Genomic DNA, 22,620 nt, shown 5'->3' with positions numbered 1-22,620 from the left:
CAAGCTAAGTATAGTTTTTCTTCTACCAGGGTATATGAGGCACGGGATCGTCTCCGCAGCCTGACAAGCCTAGCGTCCTATATATATGGAACCTGTGCTATCCGGACGTAGGCAGAACTATTTCTTTCGTGATGAACAGGCGATGACGCATGACAGCTGTTGGGGCTCGTCCCTGAGAAATACTGCATCCATCGGCAGAACAATGTTAAGGGCGGTGTAGTCTTTCCGCCCTGACTGAAAGCCCCTCGAGGAGCGAGTGCTAGTGCACCGTAACCTTTCCTCCAAGATGCAATGTCAAACCAAGCAGATTCGCCACACCACCTTCTGATGCGGTCGGGTACGATATGTGACATCTCTGTTCAATTTCCTCCTCGTAACGAATAGGCCTTCCCTTAGATGACCTATCGGACAGCGCGTCTGGTACTCACGGAACCGATGATACGCATCGTTTGATTCAACATGGGCCCACCCCATCCAGCTCATTATGGAGCCTCAGATCTGGAGCAGGGGGAGGCTTTCGGAGTTTGATGATCACCAGTCGCAACCTCCACGGGGTCGCAGTACTCAGAAGACTAGCGAGCCTAGGTATCTTCTCCCTTGTGAACTCCAGCAATTCCACTGTCTCGAATATTCCTGGGTTAGGGCGCACTGTGGATAACTTCGTAGGGGCAGCTGGGAAGCGCGTGGAGCAGCTTATCAACAACACTGCCGAACGTCTTGGTAGAGGGCCCACTGCGCTCGCAGCGCGCTTCCTGAACAACGTCAGCGACTCGCTGCCCGTGCAATGCGTATGTAGAAGAAGACAGTCGAAGTCCCGTCTCCGTCAGTTAGAAGACGTATTGGCTGGCATGTTTGGGGAAACCGACGCGTTCTTTTGTGACGGATGCGAGGCCGTATACTTCAGGACACTATACGAAGCGTGCCAGATCGATGCATGCGAGAAACTGGTTGATCATCTCAGGTGAGTAGTCGGTTATGTGGATTTCACTCCGACAGCACATATATTTGTTCTCAGACAAGAGGACATCGGCACGAATTGTCTGGCTATCACCTACATCATCTCCTTCGTCTGTATACTCCCTTCGACGCTCCCTGTATTCCTTGCTCTGGAATTGACGCAGACCCTGAGACGGGCTATCGAACGTCACGAATACCTTGAGCGCCCCGAGCACTTGCAAGGTGTATCGTATCTTGCACAAGGAGAGAGCTTTGTCCAGGCTATATTGCCACTTACGGACAGTGCGGAATATCTGGGTGATCTTATGCGCACCCGTATATCAAGAAATATCCCCTACGTGCATTTCCGTGATCTCTGTAGCCCTCTTCTCGACAGTGACAAGTTGAGCTCGAGTTCGTACGTGCTCGGATTCTTCCCATTGTTACCTCCGCTCAGTATGCGCTCTTGCTTATTAGATCAGGACATTCTCGGTCATTCATGATATTCTGCGCCATAGCATGCATGCGACATGTCTCCCAAAATAGGAGCCATTTGCTGGAACCGTTTAGTCGAGACTTGGTCCTTTTTTCATTCGACTACGCTTCCGACAGCTCGGTGTTCCGCCCGGTCGCCTGGGGCCATTCCTTGTTCATGCGGAAGATCTATGGGCACGATGAGTGGCTGAGTCACAGCGATGAAGTCTGGGACGTCTTGTGGATTCCACTACTAAAGTTCGTCCTTGGCTTTCTGTTTCTTCGATCACCATTCACCGGGATGAAAAGGCAACTCGCGTACTCATCACCTCGACCTTCAGCCCTCGTCCTACTGGCATTATTCTTACGTTGGGGGGACGCGATGCTCGGTGTTCTATCCTCGTCAAATATATCCCTGGATATACGTGAAGAGCTGCAAAATATCTGGCAATTTCTCAGCAGTAGAGGGCCGGCTTTACCTGGCATAACAGAGGATGTTGTTCCTCGTATCATCAAAATCCTGCCTCGAGTTTTTGCATTCGGCCGTTTGTCAGGGGATTTGTGGTCAGATGATGGGAAGTATCTTGGGACATATCCTAACGTCGACGCATTGGACGTCTTTACTAACACTGACCACCACATTGCGGTCCGAACCATTCATGAGAGCAAGATACTCGGGAATCCTTTTCTGTACCTCGTAACGAGTACAATACCGTTTCCTGGGCTGACGCGTCTAAGTGTGTACATGGAGTGCCGCCGTACACACTCGTTCTTCGCCAAACGCAGACAGGCCAATACATATTTGTCTTATGGAAGCATCATACGAGAGGACGGCACCACTTTTGGACTCTGGCCCCTACAACCCTACGTCCCTGCTACCTGGCAGACCGTAACTACTACCCTGGATGATGATCACGAAATCATCAAGAGCCTCAAGACTGGAGACAGATTTGGAATATGGATCATGCCCCAGTGAGTCGAATGCTTGCGGAAGGAGGCGGTACTTCCATCTAATTGCTTACAGGACATACCTACGAGTCGCAGAGGCGCACCTGTTTACACGCGACGCTGTCAGGACTTCTTCCACACAAGAGCGGTCACTCTCCAGTTCGGACGTGCGTGCTGACCCAAGTGGGGGGGTCGAGGGAGTCGTAGATTGAGTGGAATCCTCATAATGCCTATGTACCCATCCGCGCAGTAGGCCCCAACGTACTGGTCCGTCCAGATAGCGTCCACTGTATTGTAAATAAGATGGACCCCATACAACATAATACGTAACCCTCAGAAGGCTGCTCCGCGACCGGCGGCCTTACGAGGGTCGCTAGCAGCAGTCAGAGTCCCGTTCGCAGCACGTCCGATTACTACGCAGTTGCTTAGTAACAGCTAATATCACAGATAGTCAGGGCTTACTGTGACCCGTGCTTCCACTCTCATCCTCGTAGGTAATATTGTCTATTGGTACAAAGAATCAATATTCAATCCTTTGAGTGAAGATGAAAGATACTCGCAGCCAAGTCCGGCCAGGTAGTTCACTGTTCGATTGTCGAACCCAGCCATGCCCAACTGCGGGGCCGCGATCTATGACAGGTCCATGAACACATCCGCACAGGCATGGAGTACGGCTCCCACCTCGAAATACGTGACGTTGGTCAACTGGTCATGCCACCTAGCTTGATGGACAGCGTCGGAGGGCGATAAGCCGACATCCAAATACCAGTGCAAGTTTTGTAGCGTCGCGGTGATGATCCTGGAACCGCCCGCGGACCCGGTGGCTATTGAGATTTGGCCTGTGCTGAGGTCCTCCGCGATGGATGACGCGATGGATGATTGAGGGCGCTTTCCAGGCGCGATGTAGTTAGCTGGTGAGGCGGCGAACCCGAATGCGTTCGTTTGACCGGGGCCTGAACAAAGTAGACTCTAGAGGAGAAAAATATCACAAGGTAACATGTACTGACTTGAGAAGTCGTCCATCTCGTCTGTCCAAGTCATGACCGTCAGATTACGGATACTGCCGCGCAATAAGCCGCGCACGAACCGTTCAAGATGATCCCATCGGTTGTCATGACCTGGCTTCCCCAGTACAGATTCACAGCTATACGACGTGAGCCAAGCGCCTGACAGCTATGCACATGTACACCTACTGGTGGTCAATGATACAGCCATACCAGTTTTATCGACTGCAGCGACGTGGGAGGTACCGGAGTCATTCAATACCAGATAATTGTTGATGTTGTACTAGCAGGGTAGCGGGCAAGTCAGAAATCAATGGCAGTCAAGAAAACGCATCTGCTGCACTAACGTAGAGCGCGTTGAACGTCTGATTGTCGCTGATTTTTGCCCGAGCGGCTTCCGCTGAAGCTTCTGTGAGGAACTCTCTACGACAATGGTTCAATCCTGAAGTCCAAAAGAAATGTAGCTCTATACCCACTGCTCCAAACTAGAGACGTTCGCGGTGAACGCTGGGTCTCCAAAGTTGGTCCTGTGACAGGTAAGCTTTAACCCAAGCAAAATGCAACAAGATCATGTGCACCTCTGGCCATAGGCGAATTTTGTCGCCTCTATCAGCCTGTGAGTGGTGAGGTTGATAGCGGGGTCCGAAGGCAGCGCGTTCCCGGGATAACCCTCGAAGATCTTAAGAGCGGAAAGCACCACCGAGCCAGAGGAAGGAGCAATAGTCGAAAAGATGCGATGGTTGCGATACGCTTTACACGGGTTCAATAAACCTTTCAGGGATACTAACCAAGATCGTGACACCACTCACTGATGTTTGAGGGCTTGCGGATGATAGCGGTGTAATTGGCCAGGTCCGCTGTGGTCAGGATGCCTCCACGCGCATAAGCAGCTATGGGACGAGTTTAACGGTGGGAAGATAAAATATGTCATAGACAAACCTTCGGCGGTGTTGACAGCTAGCTCGCCCTTGTAGAAGTAATCTGCGCCATAGATGGACAGCCTAGCCGGGGCATGGAAATGAGACTAAATTCCGGACAAAGCTATGACGGTCTGACTTTTCGAGAGTATTGGCGTATCTCTTGATTGTGGCAGGTAGATATCAGTATGCAGCAGGTGCGATAACAGACACGCCATACCTTGCGATATACAGTGTCGCCCTGTTTCAGCAGGGTCCCATTCGGCGCGTACACCTCGGCCCAGAGGGGATCATGCGTCAAGAAGGGGTAAGAAGCTGCCATACGATAGCACCGTGGTGAACACCGTGAGCCAAGCAATCCATCTGGACCACTCACTTGCAGAGAGCGCGTTAGCCAAGTCAACATTGACTTCGAAGCCGTTACGAGCGATATAAATGGCGGGCTCGAAAAGCTTCTTCCACGGCAGCTTGCCGTGCCTTTGATGTAGAGCTTCCCATCCGCGCAGCTCGCCGGGAACGCCGATTGCTAGTCCGCCCACAGTGGATGCGGTGGGGCTAGTCGCGGTAAGGTACATGGTCTCGTTGCCAGCAGCTGGCATGGTCTCGCGGAAGTCAATCTATCAAGAGCAACTTCATGTTTAGTGTGAGAGCCGGAGGGGGGGAAGGTCTGCTACCGACCATTTCATAGTCGTGTGATCCACCAGGCTGGTTGAACCGGACGCTGCATTACATACGGTTAAGCTGAGCATCTCCATGAACAAGTAATCTTTCATACAGCATGAATCCGCCTCCGCCGATACCCGAATGATATGCTGAGATGACGCCCACGCATAACGAGCTAGCAATGGCCTACGGGTCATGCAGTTAAAACGTCATTCATTGAATTCTCAATATCCACTCACTGCGTCTGCAGCATTTCCGCCCTCTTTCATGATATTAACCCCAACCTCCGAACATTGTCCCACCTCCGTCGCGACCGCACCATGAGTGCCTGAGGTCGGCACTAACTGCGGGGACGTGTTCCACCTCTGCGACACCGGCGAAGCAGCAACGCTCGCGAGCGCGGCAGCGAGGACAGCTGTCTGGAGGGAGACCGCGACCATCATGGCCACCGTTCACGTTCAAGCGCCTCGGGGAACGAGGAACGTCGCAATACCTTCCATGCAGCTTATTTATACGATCTGCGGACATTTAGGTTAGGCGGCTAGGCACCAGATAAAGCTACGAACAGCGCGCCTATGCCGTCACTGTCAAGCACAAAGATAGATGGCATTAGCGGCTGATGGCTTCATCGCCGGCACACATGGTGGCCCATAGTGGCGGGAGTACGGAAGGGAGCCTGAAACACTTTGGAAAGCTTTCGCCATTGCCAGCTGCGATGGTGCCATGGACGCTGCAACGGCAGCAAATCCGACATCAATGATCGTTGTGTGAATGCATGCGGCCTTAGCAAGTACGTTGACTTTCCTTCCGACAACATCGAAGGTTCATGCGTCCACGATGTACCCAACACCTTCTTAACATACACTCTAGCATTACATTCTCTACATACTTCGCTCGAGACACCCGAGATTCTGCCCTTGAATTGAATCGAATTAGCAGTGTAAGCTGTGGAAGCCTCGAAGAACACAAGATTAACCAAGTGTCAGAATCAGGATCAGCTTGTACTCAATTGCCACCTCCCGTCCTTGCCCTCGCCGCCGAGGAACCTGACCTTCCCATCTTTCTCCAACTTGCGCAGGTGTAAGATCACCCCGTGGGACGCAGGGAGCCACAAGCTCTCCGGGTAGGCAGCATAAATCTTGGAAACTATCGTCCAAGGCGTCCAAACCTCCGCATTATCCGGCGCAGGGGATTGCAGAACTTGCACGATCTGAGACTCCCGCTCCAGACGATGTTGAATATATGTCGATATTGTCTTCAGCCCTTCTTTGACGACGGGGCCGTGCCCAGGGTACAACAAGGCATAGTCTCTTTTACCGGGTTCCTTGTCTTTGTAGGCAGCCAAACTTTGGAGACTGGAGATATAGGTCGAGAGGTCTTCGAAGACAGCGGTGCCCTGGCCGAGTACGGTATCGGCAGTAAACACGGCATTATCTTCCGGAAAGTGCAAGCAAATGGAGTCAACGGTATGCCCGGGAGTATGGAGGACACGGAGTGAAGTCGAAGAACCGATCTCCAGGGTCTGACCGTCTACTAGATCATGCAAAGCGGAACCACCTCTGTTTGGTTCGAATGACCCAGGCGGTAGCGACTCTAGCACAGACTGGACTTGCGGATCCTGGGCAGACGGCGGAAGAGGGAATTTATGGATTCGAGGAGGCTTGAACGCCAGCCCAGTCTGGCCGTTCCGGTCCTCCCACAGACGACGTAACAATGCCAGGACAGACGGTAGTCCGCCTATGTGGTCACCATGCCGGTGTGATATGATGATATCAGAAATATCCGGTTGCTGAGGGTCAGACGGCGGGGCGTGCTCCTTGAGTGCGCTCGCGAGGAAGGGAATGTACTCTTCCTTGCCTTCTCCAGTGTCGATAAGCGTGTAGGGATTACGCGAGCCTACGATGTAGGTATTTGTCCCTAGACCCAGGTTAGACTACGTTGAACCTGGCTCGTAAAAGCAAATTATCATACCTTGGAGGGTAAATTTCCCTGGATTCTGAAGGGCTTTGTAGGATCGTTCACGTTCCACAAGGGAAAGCACTCACTTGACCGAGTACTCGAACGACGCGATCACTTAGCTATATTATTGCCATAAGTATCTACTGGTAGACACTTAATTCAATGCCTACCCTGGCTATCGGAGGTAAGTTTTCGAGGGCTTCCATGATGCCCATAAGACCAGGAGGTAGAGGTCGTGTTACAAGTCGCGACTTCGAAAAGGGTCCTGGATGTGGCGCAAGTGGGTAAACATGCACAAATAGCCCCAGGCGCTAGCGCTGCCGTTTGACTTCGCATTGTACGGCGGTGAACCTCTTACCGTCTCTCACCATGTCGGCTGCTGCTGTTATGACTCCCACTGATGCGAATGACGGCTTTGGTCAGAAGAGAAAACGGTGAGTGCGTCGATGTCGTCTTCTAGGCGCCGTGGATTCACACTTGCATTAGGTCCCGTTCCAGGTCACCTCAAAACGCGGACGGAGCACCTCCAGCCAGCCGTCGACGTTCGGCGTCACCGCCGCCAAGAGCGCGCTTGGACCTTCCGAGAGTGAACGATGTCGACCCCAAGCGACGCGCCGAACGTGAACGCCAGCTCGCGGCGCGGATGGCGGAGCTGGAGTTGCAGAAAATGGAGAAAGGGAAGGACGGCGGAAAGGATGGGGAGAAGGAAAAGGAGAAGTTCGATGCGCAGGCGGAGTTCAACAAGCTGCTGGGCGGTTCTCGTGCGGGGGGCGCGTACATCCCCCCAGCGCGACTCCGCGCTATGCAGGCAGCTGCCACGACGGACAAGTCCAGCCCCGAATACCAGCGGCTTTCTTGGGACGCTCTGAGGAAGTCAATCACTGGTATTGTCAACAGGGTTAACGTTGCGAACATCAAGCACATCATTCCCGAGCTGTTCCAGGAGAACTTGATTCGCGGACGCGGTCTGTTTGCGAGGAGCGTGATGAAGGCGCAGGCCGCCAGTTTACCATTTACCCCCGTCTTCGCTGCTCTGGTTGCCGTGATCAATACCAAGCTGCCTCAGGTCGGAGAGTTGGTGCTGACGAGGTTGATCAGTCAGTTCAGGCGGTCATTCAAGCGTAATGACAAGGTATGCTCTTACGCTTCTTCCTTAGTGACGCTTTTGATTTACACGAGGTCGTCTAGATTGTATGCCACTCGACGACCACTTTCATTGCCCACCTCGTGAACCAAGGCGTTGCACATGAAATTATCGCCCTTCAAATCCTCGTCCTCCTGCTCGAACGCCCGACAGATGATTCGATCGAAATTGCCGTCGGGTTCATGCGGGAAGTCGGCGCATTCCTCGCTGAGAACTCTCCGAAAGCGAATGCCACCGTTTTCGAGCGCTTCCGTGCCGTGCTGAACGAGGGATCGATCAGCCACCGAGTTCAGTACATGATCGAGGTACTCATGCAGGTGCGGAAGGACAAGTACAAGGACAACCCCATCATCCCCGAAGGTTTAGACCTGGTCGAGGAGGAGGAGCAGATCACTCACCAGATTCAGCTGGAGGAAGAACTGCAAGTGCAGGAGGGACTGAATATATTCAAGTTCGATCCTAATTATCTAGAGAATGAGGACAAGTATAAGCAGATCAAGGCTGAGATCCTCGGTGAGGACTCGGATGACGAGTCGGGCTCTGAGGAGAGTGAAGAGGAAGAGGACGAAGAAGAAGGTCTGTACATCCAGTTGTAATGTAGGATTCTTAATTGCTGACTGTCATGTTACAGAAGTGGAAGCTAAGGAGGGCATCGAGGATCGCACGGAGACCAACCTTGTCAATCTGCGCCGCACCATCTACCTGACCATCATGAATGCATTGAATTATGAAGAAGCTGTGCACAAGTTGCTCAAAATCCAACTCAAAGAAGGCGAAGAGGTAAAGTGTCGATACCATCTTACACTGACTTTGCTCTGACCCAGTAATGCAGATCGAGCTCGTGAACATGCTTATCGAGTGTTGTTCGCAAGAGCGAACGTACTCCAAGTTCTACGGCCTCGTATCTGAGCGCTTCTGCAAGCTCAACCGCGTGTGGGAAGAATGTTTTGAGCAAGCGTTCGCCAACTACTACAACACCATACATCGGTACGAGACGAACCGGCTGCGCAACATCGCGCGGCTCTTCGGGCACCTACTCGCCAACGACGCGATCTCGTGGGCGGTCTTCGAGTGCATCAAGATGAACGAGGACGACACGACGTCGAGTAGCCGTATCTTCGTGAAGATCATGATGCAGGAAGTGATGGAGAGCATGGGCCTCAAGAACCTCGCAGAGCGGTTCAAGGACCCGGAGATCAGGATGCATTGCCAAGGGATGTTCCCGCTCGATAATCCGAAGAACACGCGGTTCTCGATCAACTACTTTACAAGTATTGGGCTGGGTATTGTCACGGAGGAGATGCGTGAGCATCTGAAGGTACGTTGTTTGACTCCCCGCAGTTTGGTGCCAAGTTGCTGACGCTGATCCCGCAGAACGCTCCCCGCATTATCATGGAACAGCGACGGGCCATGCTGGAGGCGGAGAGCTCGTCCGAGGAAGACTCCTCGGACTCGGATGATTCCTCGGACCTCAGCTCATCCGACGACGACTCGGAAGACTCCGCCTCTGAGTCTGAGTCACACGCACCCCGGCGAAGGGGCAGGAGCGACTCGCGCTCGCCCCCGCCGCGGCGCCGGTACTCCTCCGACTCGCGCTCACCCCCGGCACCCAAGCGCCGGGCGTCGCCGCCTCCACGGGAACGTTCCAGGGGACGCCGGGACTACTCGCGGTCGCCCTCGCCGCCGCCCCGTCGCTCGAGGCATGATGAACCTCGAGACAGGTCGCGAACGCCGCCCCCGAAGGCGAGGGGTCGTGACGATTATGGGCGGGACAGGTCGAGGACCCCGCCACCTAATGGGAGGGACCGTGATGACTACGGGCGGGACAGGAGGGAGCGGGACGATTCGAGGCAGAGGTATGGCGGGGGGAAAAGGGATGTGTATGATAGGGATAGGGATAGGCGGTACCGTGACGAGTCGCCGCCGCCGCCTCGCAGGGATGACAGGGATAGGAGGAGAGGGGATTCGAGAGAGCGGTATCATGATAGGAGATAATGCTCGCGCGTTGCTATATGCCTACAGGCGTCGTTGTATACTATGTTCACCTGGGATACTAATACCTGGAAAATCGAGATCTGGCAGAACTTGTCAGGCAAACTCTGGACTACTGGTGTTGAAAAGACAGTAGACCGTTGAAGCATGTCACAACCTGAGCTCATGCTGATAATTCAAGATATTACGTAGGTACATATATGCATTTAACGTCCAAGATATATCTATCACTGTTCATATTCCAAAATTTAACAGCAGCGCACAGAGCAAAGCAGTACAATACGTCGATAATGACGGAGCGATGGTGAGGGCACCGCTCGACCCCGGCACGGGCAGGAAATGGTGCGAGTCCGCCTCCTGCTGCGCGGCGGACTGCTTGAAGGCGGCGAGGCCGACAACGATGCCCGCGGCGAAGAAGGCAAAGGCGATGATGAGCCAGATGACGCCCCAGACTGTGACACGTAACTGTGAGAAGTTCAGGGAGCGAGAGGGAAGGAGAGGCTGACCTTGGGAGGGGCAGCAGCCGCAGATGTCGGCGAAGGCGGAGGCGTCGGAGCTATGGATCTTGCGCGCGATGGTATCATCTGCGAGGAGGAAGGGTGAGGGGTGCGTGCGAAGGACGGGACCCCGGGGAGGAGCTTACCAATGACGTCCCATAGGACGTACATGCAGGACATCACGCCGATGAAGAGGATCTACGAACCGCCAGGATGAGTGTGAGGGAGGGGAAATGGAATTGTGGGATGCTGGGAATACTTACGAAGTAGCGCAGCGCAACCCCGCCCGCGACGAACCAAAACAGCACGATCAGGCCCGCCATGCCGAGGATCAGCAGCCACGTCCTGCACGTCGTTCGCAGTCACAAATCATAATCTCCTACTCGCCAATAGTAAGACACTTACAGCCAATTCCGGCGCGCCCACCAAAGCGTGAACAGGAAGAACGCCGCGAGGACGAGGCACGCGACTTTGCTCGCGTTCGTATCGAACCCGCACGCGATGAGCGCCGCGCCGATGAACGACGAGCCCAGATAGCCCGCCGGGAGCGTGATCCAGGGGATCCCGCCCGACATACGCGTCTCGCCACCCTCGTCGGCTGTACATCAAGTGGCGGAGTTAAAGTGGGGAACAGGAGGAGGGGGGGGAGGGGGCGTACGGTCAAGCTCGACGGAGTGAATGCGCGCACAGGTGAGCACGCCTGCGATGGCGTGGCTCATTTCGTGGAAGCCGACCGTAAGTAATCTGGCGAGACATAAGTTGTCCCGCGAAAGCTCTGACTATAACCTCGCACTCACTTAAACGGATAAACTGCAACAGTCATAAGTCATCCATGTTGGGCGCGAAATATAATTCCACATAAGGCTCTTACTTATCCAGCTCAAGAACGGTACATGCCTGCCCAAAGTCCAACCATCCTAAGCACCAAATGTCACTCCAGGCGTCAATCTACTCACCACAGAATCGCAATAGCAATGATATAACACGCCGCAACAATCAGCGTGGTCCTCTGCGTAGGCGTAGGCGTCAGTGTATCCCGGGCATCCCTAGCATGTAAACTGTTCGCAGCGTGCAAGCTGTCCGATAGGTCATAATCCGCAAGGAAAGGCATGACGGTCGTCGCAGGTCGTGAGAGTAAGAGACAAACTCCAAGCCGGGGAAGGGGAGACGCTGTCCGAGTAGCTCGGTCGAACAGACATGGTCCCCTCAGCCAAGCATATATAGCTTCTAGGACGTCAGAGGCCCTACTCGTGCATCGCCTACTGCCTCCGCAGCTGTAAGATTACAACTTCCAAGAATACGCTGCGCAGTGCGCAGGGCCGTGTACCAGGACCCATCGCCTTCAGACTTTCAGACAGTTCACACAACGGAAGAAGAGAAACGTGCAATGACAGTCATAAATATCACATAGCGACAAACATGAAGTATTATACGACCCTATGGAGACATGCGAGAATACAAGAGAAAGAGACCATTGACATGACACAGCGGACACACTAGAGCACACACACGGAAAGAGTGAAATCATAACGGTCGTAACAGGCGCAAGATCCTCAACCACCTCATAGCTCCTCGTCGGTGAAGACCTCCTCGCCGCGCTTTCTACGTGCCATGCGCTCCTTCTTGGCCTTCCGTGCGTCCGCAGAGGTCATCTTCTTCTTCTTGTTGACCTCGATCTTGTTACCCATAGCGTCGTACTTGTCCTCCTCCTCTCCGTTGCCCTTGTCAATGCGGGGGCCGGCTCCCTGACCCTCGACCCAGTTATGGCCAGATGCCTCGAGGTGGCCGTCGCGCATAGCCCAGACTTCCTTGCAGAGGGACTCCGAGAAGTCACGGTTGTGCGTGATGACAAGCACACCACCCTCAAAGACCTTGAGTGCAGAGATGAGGGCAGCGAGCGACTCCCGGTCGAGGTAGTTGGTAGGCTCGTCCATGCAGATGACATGGGGCCGGCGCCACGTAGCAGCACCGAGCACGACCTTGACCTTCTGACCACCGGACAGACCACGCATTGAGTTGTGAGAGACGAACTCGGGCTCTAGACCGAAGTCGGCGAAGTGCTTCTCGATCTCGCGACGCACAAGGGGGCGCAGCAGACCGAGACGCTGAGCCTCGCGAGTGTCAACCTCAATGACCTTCTTCTCGAAGCCACGCTTGATGAGCTCATCACGGGACATCCAGATATTCTCCGTGGAGCTCATGTTCTTGAAGGAGACCTCGTACTCGTACGACTGCTTCAGCTTCTTACGAGTGAGGATCTCGTCAATCGTGCGCTTCTGTCCCTCGACAACAACAATGGATCCGTCCTTCATCTTCTGCAGCTCCTCCTCGGAGATTTGGCGGTTGGCCTTCATCATCTCCTCCAAGTCCTCACCGGTCTGGTAACGCCACAGCATGTACTCGAGCGGGGTCTTGTCGAGATGGTTGTCGATGTGGTGGAACGCGTGCTGCGCGACATAACCAATGACCAAGTTAGGGTGCTTCCAGATCTCACCGCCCTTGTTGGGCTCCAAGTCACCGATGAGCAACTTGACGAGGGTGGACTTGCCGGAACCGTTGGGACCGAGGACGGCCACACGGGAAGAGAGTGAGACTTGAAGGGTGATGTCGTAGAGCTGCTGGGTAGGCTGGGTAGGGTACTGGAATCCAACTTTGCGCATCTTGAGCAAACTCTTCTCCTTAGTCTTGACACCTTCGAGCAGAGGAGGGTCGGGGAACTTGAAAGTGTAGTCCTCCTGGGGCTCGAGGGTGTAGTAGGAGCGCGCCTCGGGCACCTGCTTCATGAACGACTCCAAGTTGCCGCGGTAGCGCTTGAGCTTGAACCTGTTGAGGTGAAGAACGTCGGTGATGACGTTGTTCAGGAAGCTTGAGTCGTGCGACACAATGATGGATGTGCAGTGCGTCAGGCTGGTGAGGTAGTTCTCCAACCAGGCGACGTTGACGACGTCCAAATGGTTGGTAGGCTCGTCGAGCAGGAGAATGTCAGCCTTGAACAACATAGCCCTGGCCAAAGCCAACTTCATCTTCCAACCACCCGACAAGCTACCGATCGAACTCTTCTGGCGCTCATCGCTGAAACCAACGGAGGCCAAGGTCTCGATAATCTCCTTCTCGTCCGCCTGGATACGCTTGTCGTTGAGGATCCACTGAAGGACAGACATGTCCTCCTCGCTGCCGTCGATATCGTGCTCGACGTAGAAGGTGCGGACCTCGTCGGGAGAAGGGAAACCCTCGACCTGACCGTTGTTGATGGCGCGCATGAGAGTGGACTTGCCAGTACCGTTGCGACCGCAGAGACCATAACGGTGACCCCGCTTGAGTCGCAGGGTGGCAGTGTTGAGGAGGATCTTCGCACCGTAAGCCAGAGAGAACTGGCAGTTGCAAAGGTCCTCGCCCTCCTCCTCATCCTCGGGAACGTCCTCATCAACGGTCTCATCGGACGCCGAGCGGACGGCCCACTGTGAGGCGACGGAAGCGGGGTCGGGAGTCTGCGACACAATAGCAAGGTAAGGGGCAAGAGTCTGCCACTCGGAAGCGTCGAAGTTCTTCAAGTTCACCATGGTGGCCGCCAAGCGGGATGTGTAGGCGACGAGAATGTCCGAGGGGGAGGGAACCGGGTTAACGCCAGCCTTCTTGTAGATGGAGATCAGGCCGCTCGCCAACTGACTCGGCTCGTGAACCTTCAAGGGAGGAAGGTTCGAGCCGTCGTTGTCAGCCGGTACCTCGCCAACTTGACGGAGGGTATTGATAGCCCTCTGGACGACGCTGCGAGCTTCGGGGTCACCGATCGTGGTCTCGACCTTGATGAGGCCGGGGAGAAGCTTGGGGATGAACGGACGGACAGTCACAGGGGAGTCGACAAGCTTGGACATGTTGTCGATGATACTGAAGGAATTGTCAGTCACATGGTAAACACTAACAAGACGAACAAACGTACACTGCGACCTTCCGTTTGGTGGCCGTCGGCTTCTCGTTGAGACCACGAGCCAACAGGGGAACCATCAGAGACAAGGTAGGGGAGTCTACTTCGGAAACGAATGTGGTAGCCGAGAGGAGATTGATGGTATTAGGGACCTCCTCAACGGGATTAATCAGAGCCTTAATTAGAGCCGGAATAAAGCGTTCAATGTCCTTGTTCGATACGAGAGCCGTAGCCTTTGTCAGCGAATCACGAGCCGCCTTCTTCACGTCAGCCTTCGTATCCCAAATAGCCTCGGACAGGACGGGAACAATCTCAGGCATGAGCTTAGCGATTTGGACAGGGGCGCTGGTGGTAAGCTGGTTCAGGATAACCAGAGCGCCAGTCTTGACTTGCCATTTGCCGGCAGTCTTGATTTCGTGGAGAAGGGCGGGAAGTACAAGTGCAGAAGCCCAGGGGTTCATCGCTGCGACGAACTCCCGCACGGCCTCGACTGCCGCTGTCCTGACAGCGGGCATCTTGTCGGCGAAAGTCTCAATGAGAGCGGCATAGAGGCCGGAGTCGATGAAAGTGGGCTCGAGGGCCTTCACACCGCCAGCCTTGACGATCGTGATAACAGCGTTCGCTGCGCTCTCACGCGCAGCGGGAGACTTCTTGTCGGCCAGAGCCTTGACAGCGGCTTCGGGGAAGCCAGAGAGGGCGGATGGCCCATTTTGTTGCGCAGCAGCGGCGAGAGAGTGAGCTGCGGATTCGCGAGCAGCCTTGTCGGACGAGAAAAGGGCAGCGAAATCCGTCTGGCCGTCAACGGGGGTGCCGTTGGCGGCAGCCTTCAGGGAGGCGAGTGCGGGGGTAGCAGCAGCGACAGCGGTAGCAGCGGGCATGTCGAATTTCTGTGCCATCTAGTCAGCACCTGAATCCAATAAAATTTCAGGAAGGACGTACAATCGTAGAAGATATAGTAGGAAGTGACTTGTCTATATCGAGATCGCGTAAAGGCGAACAAGGAGCAAGGAACACTCTATATCTACGGATGGGCCGGAGCCTGAGGATAGATCAGTTCAACACTCGTCGTCGTCGACAGCGACAATGCTCACCTCTATAAAGGAGGAAGGAGGAAAGGGTGAGAAGATGGGGAGATGTGGTGCGAAATGCGGCCCAACGCTTATAAACGATCTATGATAATCGGAGTTTGAAAAAATGGAACCTCGCCGACTGGGCGCCGCCAGCTCCGGATCTTACTTGACCTCGCCGAATGGTCGAGGGATGTCTGGCTTAAGGCTCTGGCGCTAAGCTTAATAAGTCAAATGCGGGGTAAGGCTATTGACCCCACACGTTTAGCACAGGCGATGCGAAACAGATCTTTGTTGCCTGTGCGATGCGGTACATCGTAGCCGATTGTATGTAAGAAGAGATGACCGGACTGTGCCTGACAACACCCTCATTCACGTCCGTGGTATTCTTACCTGCATCGTTTATGCCTCGTTCAGATGCGCGAAGCTCAGCGGCATGAATTGCTAATCAGACAGTCAGCGTGCCGGGCTTCCAGTCGTGAACAAGATCACATTACTCACCCTGCCGCCTGCCTCGTAGTGCTTGCTGTTCGCTTCGACCCAATGCAACCGGAGGGCATGCAAGAAGGCTGACAGGCCCTATTTGAGATTGGAAGCGCGTCAGATGATCCTCGGTCGCTGGAGATCCTGATGTATCGAAACTCACCTCCATGACACAAAGGATGAAGATGGTCAATACAAACCACAAGCAGAACACGATAGCTAAGGCAATCCAGCCAAATAGACCGCTCATGCCCAACGCGGGCCCGAGCGTCATATTCCAGAGCACCTCCGACAACTGCGCATGCGCAAGCGAAAGTGCCCAAAGACGGAGATACGACGCGGTATGCGAGATGCATCCGAGGCAGAACTCTATCGTATGGATAACTTGATGAACCACGACTTCGGAGAAATCATGCTGCTCCTGAGTACCGATCATATTCAATACATCGGAAGTTCGCAACCATCGGGGAATACTCACATGCTCTTCTTCCGCATCCTCCGCGATCGCTCTGCCATTACCTTCCTCCTCGCCTTCCAGGACGTCGTCGGAACTAGCCCGGGGCGGCTCGTCGCCGTGGGGGATTCCAACGTACCCTTGCCCTTGGATCTTCTTCATTTCCTGATATTGCAGATATGGTTTCATACAGAGCAGCCATGGCACGCAAACGAAGGCCAGAAGCAGCAGCACGGTCTGTATGAAACCCTGCCCGCGATACAGCTGCGTGCTCGGATCCACTGATCCAGGCGTCAGGAACATGCCAATAAGCATGTTTAGGAGCGACGGAGGAGCGGTGGGAGACGTTGACCAATCAATGGACCACTTGTAGAGGATGCAGATAACAAGATAACCAAAGATAGACTGGAGAAATATCATCTGCGGGATGAAGTTGCTGTATATGTCTGAGAAACGTTTGAAACGGATATGGTTCGGCACTTGTAGGCAAAGGGCGAAGGTCATCTAGATATACGATGAGAACTTCGGAAAGACACGACGGATCACCGGACGTACGTGAATTACACCGAGCACGATGGACATCTTCATCTTGTATGAGTTCGTGTACACGAGTCCGTTCTCGGCGCCGTGCCAGCCGGGGTCCAGGCCGAATGGATAGACATTGCCATTGAAGGTAGCCGCCACGGAATCGTTGCTCGGTGTCGCCGGCCAATCCCATCCAGAGTGCCAGATATGGAGCGACCTCGAGAAGATATCGTTGTAGAGCAAGCCCGTATACATGGAGAAAGCACCCATGAGCAGGATAATGTATCGCCCGCTGGATGCGTGTCATCAGCATAAGAACAGTTGGTAACAAAAACGACCACTTACTAAAAGAACGTGCCGATGATCTGATTCCCAAGATAAATATCACCATCTCAGACGATCAGTATTATTTAGTTACTCACCTCTCCGAGGTCAGCTTTGGCCAGTTTCCTTTCGAACGTAATCATCAAAAGCGCCGTAGTGAACGTGATGAAGCCATGGCCAATATCGCCAAACATCACCGCGAACAGGAACGGGAACGTGATGACCGCAAAAAGGCCGGGGTTCACTTCTTGGTACGTGGCGATACCATAACTGTCCATAATAGTCTGGAACCCCTCCGTAAACTTGTTCGTACGCATGAACGTGGGCGGCATCTTGTGAGTACGGATCTCATGCAAGATAGGAGGCACATTGGTGCCAGACTCTTCCTGAATAACAATAGATGAGGAACACAGTAACGACCGACAGGTGTGCGTCTCACTGTCGCATGTCTCAGGGCTAACTGAATAGTCGTTATGTCCCTAGTAGGACACCATCCCTCGGCAATGAGCGTCTTTCGACGCACATCGTAGTTGAAGAGGTTGAGGGTCTGGTAGATCAACTTCTCCTTGGCCACAACGTCCTGCCAGCTCGCCAGACTTTCGCCGATGCGAACCAACTCGCTCCTCCTGTTCAGGCCCGTGTTGTACAACACAGTCTGCAAATCCTCAAGTCGAGCAGTCACCTCACGCAAGGAGTCCGCGCGCTTGTCAGCATTAGCGTCAATGGGATACAGAGTACCTCCCATGGACTCGGCGACCTTGCGAATCTTGGCCAAAAGGGTCTCGCCGTGCGCAAAGATGATGAAGACGTTCTTCCTCGTCTCAGCGCCGGTCACAGGATCTACGAAGGGTTCAGGGATGTCCGTATAGTTCATGTACAGGTTCCCGCGGAGTACACGCCAGAGAACCCGCTCGAAAGTAGGCAGACGGGTGCGCTCAATCGTGCCAGCAACGAATCTTTGAGAAGTCAGTCCGTTGTAGCACGGTTTCACAGGGTTTGTGGCACTTACTCCAAGTCGAACTGGACAGTCGCAGTCGAGAACTGGTTGTCACGTTCGGCATGCTGCAGGAGGGGTGCAGAGCTCTCATCGATAGAGGTCCTCACGTCAGATTCTTGCGCTTGGGCCTGGTAGCCATGCATGAGTAAAGACGTATTTGTACGACTCAAGGGTCTCCTCACCTTGTCGAAGAAAACAGCAGTCTCCCGCAAGACGTAACGAGCTTCGACTAACTCCTTCATCCGGTCGCTGAGGGTCTGGTAGCTCTCATTCATCTGATTCAGCCTAGACTCGTGTTCCGCCAAAGTAACATCCAGCTCGTCAATGGTTGTAGCAGCACGGGGACCGACGGTGATGAGAGGCGCGGAGTCGTACAGCGGTCGGATAGGCACCACGTCCTTCTCCTTCTCAATCTGCGACGTGAAGAAGCGGACCCTACGGGCCATCTCGTCGACACGCCTGATTTCTCCTACGAAGGAACGTTGGAACGGGTTGACCTCAGGATTCAACTGACAGGAGTCGGTCAATAAGTGACAGCAAATTTCAGTTCAAAATTTTGTACTGACATCTTTGAACTCGACATTTCCGAGCTCTCCAAGTTCTGCGACCGCGTCATGAGCAACTTCAGTTGGGATGAACAGTTGCACCAAGCTCATAGGCTCGGAGCCTACAGGGCTTTGCGTTAATAGGGAAAACGCATCACTTCCATTCCAAAACTCACGAAATAGAGTCGGATAGTCGTCCGACATTGTGGACGACGGAAAGGCTTGGGCCGAGGGTATAAGGTACGATATTGGGCGCTGTCGACGGCGCAGACGATGGTGCGCTACCCTTCGGCCTATACCCGGCCGAGTTAGTCCGGCCGGCCGCTGCACTGGATCAGACGGCTGAAAATGGCAAGCCTCTTTCTATTTGCGAGGTATGTCGCGAATACGCTGGAGGTTTTCATGCAGTCGCACAAACAACCCCCATGCCAACTTTTTTAGTGCACTTTTGAAGGAGCGTGCATGATTTTGGATGGTTCAGCATTAAACGACCATGACATACATACGCCCGCGCAACTGCAGTTTATGCTGAATTGGCCTGCAGGTGAGTTTTGATTTCTCTGTTCGAGGTGTCCATTTGATCGTAAAATGAGAAAAAAAGCTGTACTCTGGATAAAATCAACAATTCGGGAAGACTCTAGTTCGGCCGCTTTGTGAGTGCTCATATGGTTGAGTCTCAATGAGCAGGTACGCATGTTTCTTCTGCTCATATCTTAACGGCCTAGCACTCGTTACCAGCGTAAGTACACCTGCATATACCGAAGTCAATCTCTGATTCCGAGTCCAGTCAGCTTCTGAAGGTACTCTCTAGATCTTCTCCTACCTCGGCCGATGGCAGGTCCAGGCGGAAGTTGACTTCGAAGAGACTGCCGTACCGTGCTACATGTTGCAGTGCGGACACTGCGGAGTCCCCAATATGGCTCTGTATAATTGCGAGCGCGCTGCATGAGCTTTAACCCTTTCCACGGATGGCATCTGGCAGTAATCTGACCGTCAGCGGGTCCCTCGTAGATGGCCCAACGCTGATGGGTACACTGAACCGGACGCAATTGCTGACTGCCAGTAATAAGAACAATATCGATATCACCCTCCAACTTCAAGCAACCTGGCGGGATATAAAATCCAGGAGTTGAAAGCAGAATCGGGTTCGCATCTACGAAGTCCTGACGTTATTGTTTCTGCGCATTCCCTATGTAGTCGTACATCTGAGCCTTACTTCGCTTACGCTATCCACCGAACCGCTCTTCTTAACATGGCTGCAATTCATGATAGACAATAATCCAGTGTCTTTCCCGCTGCAGTTGCAGCTGTATATTTAGTTCCCCCGCACGGGTGCTAAAAATAGACCAAGACGCGCTTGACGTGTCCAGTGTGAAGTCCCTACCGCAGCACTTCTTCAGTACACTCATACCGCTCGTTCGACGAGCAGATATGTTCAGGATATGTCAGCTCTTGCTGCTGACATTTTGTCTGGCTATTGGGTCGTACGCACGGTCTAGCACCGGCGACTCGGTCTTGGTCATCCTCGATCCAAGTCTTTCGAAGGACAACTTCTCGATATTCTTCAAGGGGCTGGAGGGTGCGTGTAACACGAGTGGGATATGTGGTTATCACTGAGCGGTGCCCAGAGCAGGGCTATGAACTTACGTTCCGTGCCCCGAAGGACGTCGCGCCCGCCATCATGCAGGACGACGTTGCGTCCTTTGCCCACGTCATTCTTTTCACTCCGGAGACCAAAAGTGAGTTCCCGTATCTCGTACAGTCCGTTCAGGAGCTAACAGTGCACTAGCGTATGCGAAGGATATCACCCCCCAGTCCTTAGTCGACCTCCTCTCCAAAAATACCAACGTCATCTTCGCGCTGGGCTCGAAACAGACGCCCCTCACATCCCTCGCCTACGAGTTCTCCTTGATCCTTCCTCCCCCGGGCACGCCCCTCATCTCCCACTTCCCTGAGCGTGACACGCCCGCCACCGTCATCCCCATCGAAGTTCCATCTGACCACGCCGCCCTCACATCTGGCCTCTCGCCCGTATGGTACTCCGGCGTGTCCTTCGCGCTCGGCAACAACCCGCTACTCGTTCCTTTCCTGAATGCCCCGCCTGAGAGCTTCGCGGCAGATACGACGGAAGACTCTGGCGCCGATGCGCTGGTGGAGGCGGCGGAGAAGGGCGGCGAGGGACTCTGGGCTGGTAAGGATATGAGCGTCGTCACGGGCTTCCAGACCATCGATGGCGGCCGCGCGCTCTTCGTCGGTGGAGTCGAGTTGTTCAGCGACGAGTTCGCGAAGAAGGAAGTGACAAAGTACGTAGAAGGCATTGATACAAACGCCTTTACTCATCCCCGTGCACAGAGGTGTCGAAGCGGGGAACGCCCAGTTCGCGCGGGATGTCGCGGCATGGACATTCCAGGAATCACTCGTCCTGCGCGTTGACAGTTTGATGCACCACAGAGTAAATGAGACGACACCGCGGGACCAGTACACCACCAACGACCGCGTCGTAAGTCTACCTCCATGATGTCGTGACTTGGTTCTTGTTAAAACTGCAGTCAGGTTTACACTACGCACATCTCAAAGTATAACCCGAAGCTGAACGCATGGGAGCCGTACTCGGGCATTCAGGACATGCAGCTCGAGTTCACGATGCTCGACCCGCACATCCGGACGGCGCTGCCGCCCGTTCCAGGGTCACCCGGCACGTACTCGGTCGAGTTCCGCGTGCCGGACCGCCACGGCGTGTTCAAGTTCGTCGTCAACTACAAGCGCAAGGGGTGCGTATTTGTGTCCTCCCTTTCAGAACAATTCGTACTAACGTAAATATTGCGTCCTTAGCTGGACACACCTGCACAGCTCGACTACCGTCCCCGTCGTCCCGCCCCGGCACGACGAGTACCCTCGGTTCCTCAGCGCTGCGTGGCCGTATTATATCGGAGCTATCAGCACGAGCGCTGGGTTCGTGCTGTTCTCCGCGCTGTGGCTGGCGGGCGACGACCGGGATTTGAAGAAAAAGAAGACGGCGAAGGCGACGGAGTAGATAGATGTATTGATGTTTGGGGAATATTTATACCTGCTTGCTCAATTTCGACCTCAAAACATCCGAAAGCTTTGCAGAGCAAGAGCCTGAGCGTAACTAAGATGAATCACACGTCATAAACCGCACTCATAAACCGCACGGTGTATTGCGGAACCCCGATGCGCGCGGGTACGGACTTGGACGGACGCCGGACTCAGCGAGGACGCGTCTACAGTACGCGACCCACAGCAGCGGAGGTGCTATAAAAGCGAGCAGCAGTAAATCCTCGAGGGTCAAACCGGTTTTGTTTGACAGCAGTTGCGTTCCCTGGCCCGTCATCACGTCCGACGGCGTCAGCGCATCAATCGCTGCAGCCACACAAACTCCGTCTGAATTTCTCCCAGGCCTCGGGAGACATCAGTGCTGCTCAATTCTTATTTCGTTCGTCCGTTCGTCTGTTCGTTCGATTGAGCGCGTCCAAAAGAGTGAGGAAGCAATGATGGCCGGCGATCCGGGACCACGGTCATGTGATGTGCTCACCGGTCGCGGCAAGGCATCGAGAATTTCCGTGGCTAGTTATGTGGACGAAATCCGTCGACGTAGATTACATGCCACATTATTCTCCTCATAGCAATTCTGAGATGTATGGACCGGGTGCCCAGGCTGAGTATTGACCCAATTGGGGCTCTTATCATGCTTGTGCATATATCTCGAAAAAGCCTCAGGAAATAAATGTGCCGGCCACCAACGGAGAAC

At 54.0% G+C, this 22,620-nt stretch overlaps 7 protein-coding genes across 7 annotated transcripts; 2 read left to right on the top strand and 5 right to left on the bottom strand.

The window, feature by feature from the left end:
* Positions 1 to 2,527: 2,527 nt before the first annotated feature.
* GLOTRDRAFT_110306 (gamma-glutamyltransferase) lies at positions 2,528 to 5,302 on the bottom strand. Its single transcript, XM_007865608.1, has 18 exons — positions 5,182 to 5,302; positions 5,055 to 5,128; positions 4,958 to 5,000; positions 4,656 to 4,896; positions 4,500 to 4,594; positions 4,419 to 4,441; positions 4,302 to 4,363; positions 4,172 to 4,252; positions 3,941 to 4,112; positions 3,839 to 3,889; positions 3,710 to 3,785; positions 3,552 to 3,645; positions 3,446 to 3,502; positions 3,366 to 3,386; positions 3,040 to 3,311; positions 2,919 to 2,988; positions 2,821 to 2,862; positions 2,528 to 2,771 (listed from the first exon to the last, which is right to left on the bottom strand). The coding sequence occupies exons 1-18, from the start codon at positions 5,209 to 5,211 to the stop codon at positions 2,692 to 2,694; spliced, it is 1,584 nt and encodes a 527-aa protein (XP_007863799.1). The 5' UTR covers positions 5,212 to 5,302; the 3' UTR covers positions 2,528 to 2,691.
* Positions 5,303 to 5,739: 437 nt separating this feature from the next.
* On the bottom strand, positions 5,740 to 7,107 carry GLOTRDRAFT_57820 (Metallo-hydrolase/oxidoreductase; the record flags this gene model as incomplete). Its single annotated transcript, XM_007864981.1, has 5 exons — positions 5,740 to 6,535; positions 6,647 to 6,859; positions 6,914 to 6,938; positions 6,988 to 7,020; positions 7,072 to 7,107. The coding sequence occupies 5 exons, from the start codon at positions 7,105 to 7,107 to the stop codon at positions 5,937 to 5,939; spliced, it is 906 nt and encodes a 301-aa protein (XP_007863172.1). The 3' UTR covers positions 5,740 to 5,936.
* A 437-nt stretch (positions 7,108 to 7,544) lies between these two features.
* On the top strand, positions 7,545 to 9,405 carry GLOTRDRAFT_35832 (MIF4G-domain-containing protein; the record flags this gene model as incomplete). Its single annotated transcript, XM_007864671.1, has 4 exons — positions 7,545 to 8,033; positions 8,090 to 8,621; positions 8,680 to 8,825; positions 8,878 to 9,405. 4 exons carry the CDS (start codon positions 7,545 to 7,547, stop codon positions 9,403 to 9,405), a joined length of 1,695 nt encoding a protein of 564 aa, XP_007862862.1.
* Positions 9,406 to 10,271: 866 nt separating this feature from the next.
* On the bottom strand, positions 10,272 to 11,684 carry GLOTRDRAFT_137322 (uncharacterized protein; the record flags this gene model as incomplete). The annotated part of the gene is made up of 9 exons (XM_007865607.1): positions 11,491 to 11,684; positions 11,406 to 11,431; positions 11,332 to 11,344; positions 11,193 to 11,278; positions 10,940 to 11,132; positions 10,798 to 10,879; positions 10,681 to 10,732; positions 10,544 to 10,621; positions 10,272 to 10,489 (listed from the first exon to the last, which is right to left on the bottom strand). The coding sequence occupies exons 1-9, from the start codon at positions 11,643 to 11,645 to the stop codon at positions 10,272 to 10,274; spliced, it is 903 nt and encodes a 300-aa protein (XP_007863798.1). The 5' UTR covers positions 11,646 to 11,684.
* A 224-nt stretch (positions 11,685 to 11,908) lies between these two features.
* On the bottom strand, positions 11,909 to 15,585 carry GLOTRDRAFT_115007 (uncharacterized protein). Its single transcript, XM_007865606.1, has 4 exons — positions 15,548 to 15,585; positions 15,396 to 15,495; positions 14,472 to 15,343; positions 11,909 to 14,419 (listed from the first exon to the last, which is right to left on the bottom strand). Exons 3-4 carry the CDS (start codon positions 15,332 to 15,334, stop codon positions 12,097 to 12,099), a joined length of 3,186 nt encoding a protein of 1,061 aa, XP_007863797.1. The 5' UTR covers positions 15,335 to 15,343; positions 15,396 to 15,495; positions 15,548 to 15,585; the 3' UTR covers positions 11,909 to 12,096.
* A 210-nt stretch (positions 15,586 to 15,795) lies between these two features.
* GLOTRDRAFT_57811 (ATPase, V0/A0 complex) lies at positions 15,796 to 19,055 on the bottom strand (the record flags this gene model as incomplete). Its single annotated transcript, XM_007864975.1, has 12 exons — positions 15,796 to 15,967; positions 16,025 to 16,102; positions 16,170 to 16,427; positions 16,485 to 16,964; positions 17,016 to 17,277; positions 17,331 to 17,350; positions 17,408 to 17,695; positions 17,749 to 18,265; positions 18,319 to 18,434; positions 18,489 to 18,815; positions 18,873 to 18,973; positions 19,028 to 19,055. 12 exons carry the CDS (start codon positions 19,053 to 19,055, stop codon positions 15,926 to 15,928), a joined length of 2,517 nt encoding a protein of 838 aa, XP_007863166.1. The 3' UTR covers positions 15,796 to 15,925.
* Positions 19,056 to 20,238: 1,183 nt separating this feature from the next.
* GLOTRDRAFT_137319 (oligosaccharyl transferase beta subunit) lies at positions 20,239 to 21,885 on the top strand (the record flags this gene model as incomplete). The annotated part of the gene is made up of 6 exons (XM_007865605.1): positions 20,239 to 20,430; positions 20,480 to 20,590; positions 20,641 to 21,154; positions 21,204 to 21,351; positions 21,405 to 21,622; positions 21,684 to 21,885. The coding sequence occupies exons 1-6, from the start codon at positions 20,283 to 20,285 to the stop codon at positions 21,883 to 21,885; spliced, it is 1,341 nt and encodes a 446-aa protein (XP_007863796.1). The 5' UTR covers positions 20,239 to 20,282.
* Between the last annotated feature and the right edge of the window lie 735 nt (positions 21,886 to 22,620).

This window comes from Gloeophyllum trabeum, assembly GCF_000344685.1.
Source record: "Gloeophyllum trabeum ATCC 11539 unplaced genomic scaffold GLOTRscaffold_00003, whole genome shotgun sequence".
NCBI lineage: Eukaryota > Fungi > Basidiomycota > Agaricomycetes > Gloeophyllales > Gloeophyllaceae > Gloeophyllum > Gloeophyllum trabeum.
The sequence above is the reverse complement of the archived record's forward strand: the minus strand, read 5'-3'. Positions and strand labels throughout refer to the sequence as shown.

What these genes read in the sequence shown, in the direction of transcription:
- GLOTRDRAFT_110306 (XM_007865608.1), bottom strand. Translation starts at nt 5,211, where the DNA reads ATGAAAGAGGGCGGAAATGCTGCAGACGCA. An exon ending in GATCACACGACTATGAAATG is followed by an intron (nt 4,897 to 4,957) that starts GTCGGTAGCAGA and finishes TGCTCTTGATAG; the next exon opens with ATTGACTTCCGCGAGACCAT. An exon ending in CGATGGGATCATCTTGAACG is followed by an intron (nt 3,387 to 3,445) that starts GTTCGTGCGCGG and finishes TGACTTGGACAG; the next exon opens with ACGAGATGGACGACTTCTCA.
- GLOTRDRAFT_115007 (XM_007865606.1), bottom strand. Translation starts at nt 15,334, where the DNA reads ATGCCCGCTGCTACCGCTGTCGCTGCTGCTACCCCCGCACTCGCCTCC. An exon ending in ACCAAACGGAAGGTCGCAGT is followed by an intron (nt 14,420 to 14,471) that starts GTACGTTTGTTC and finishes CAATTCCTTCAG; the next exon opens with TATCATCGACAACATGTCCA.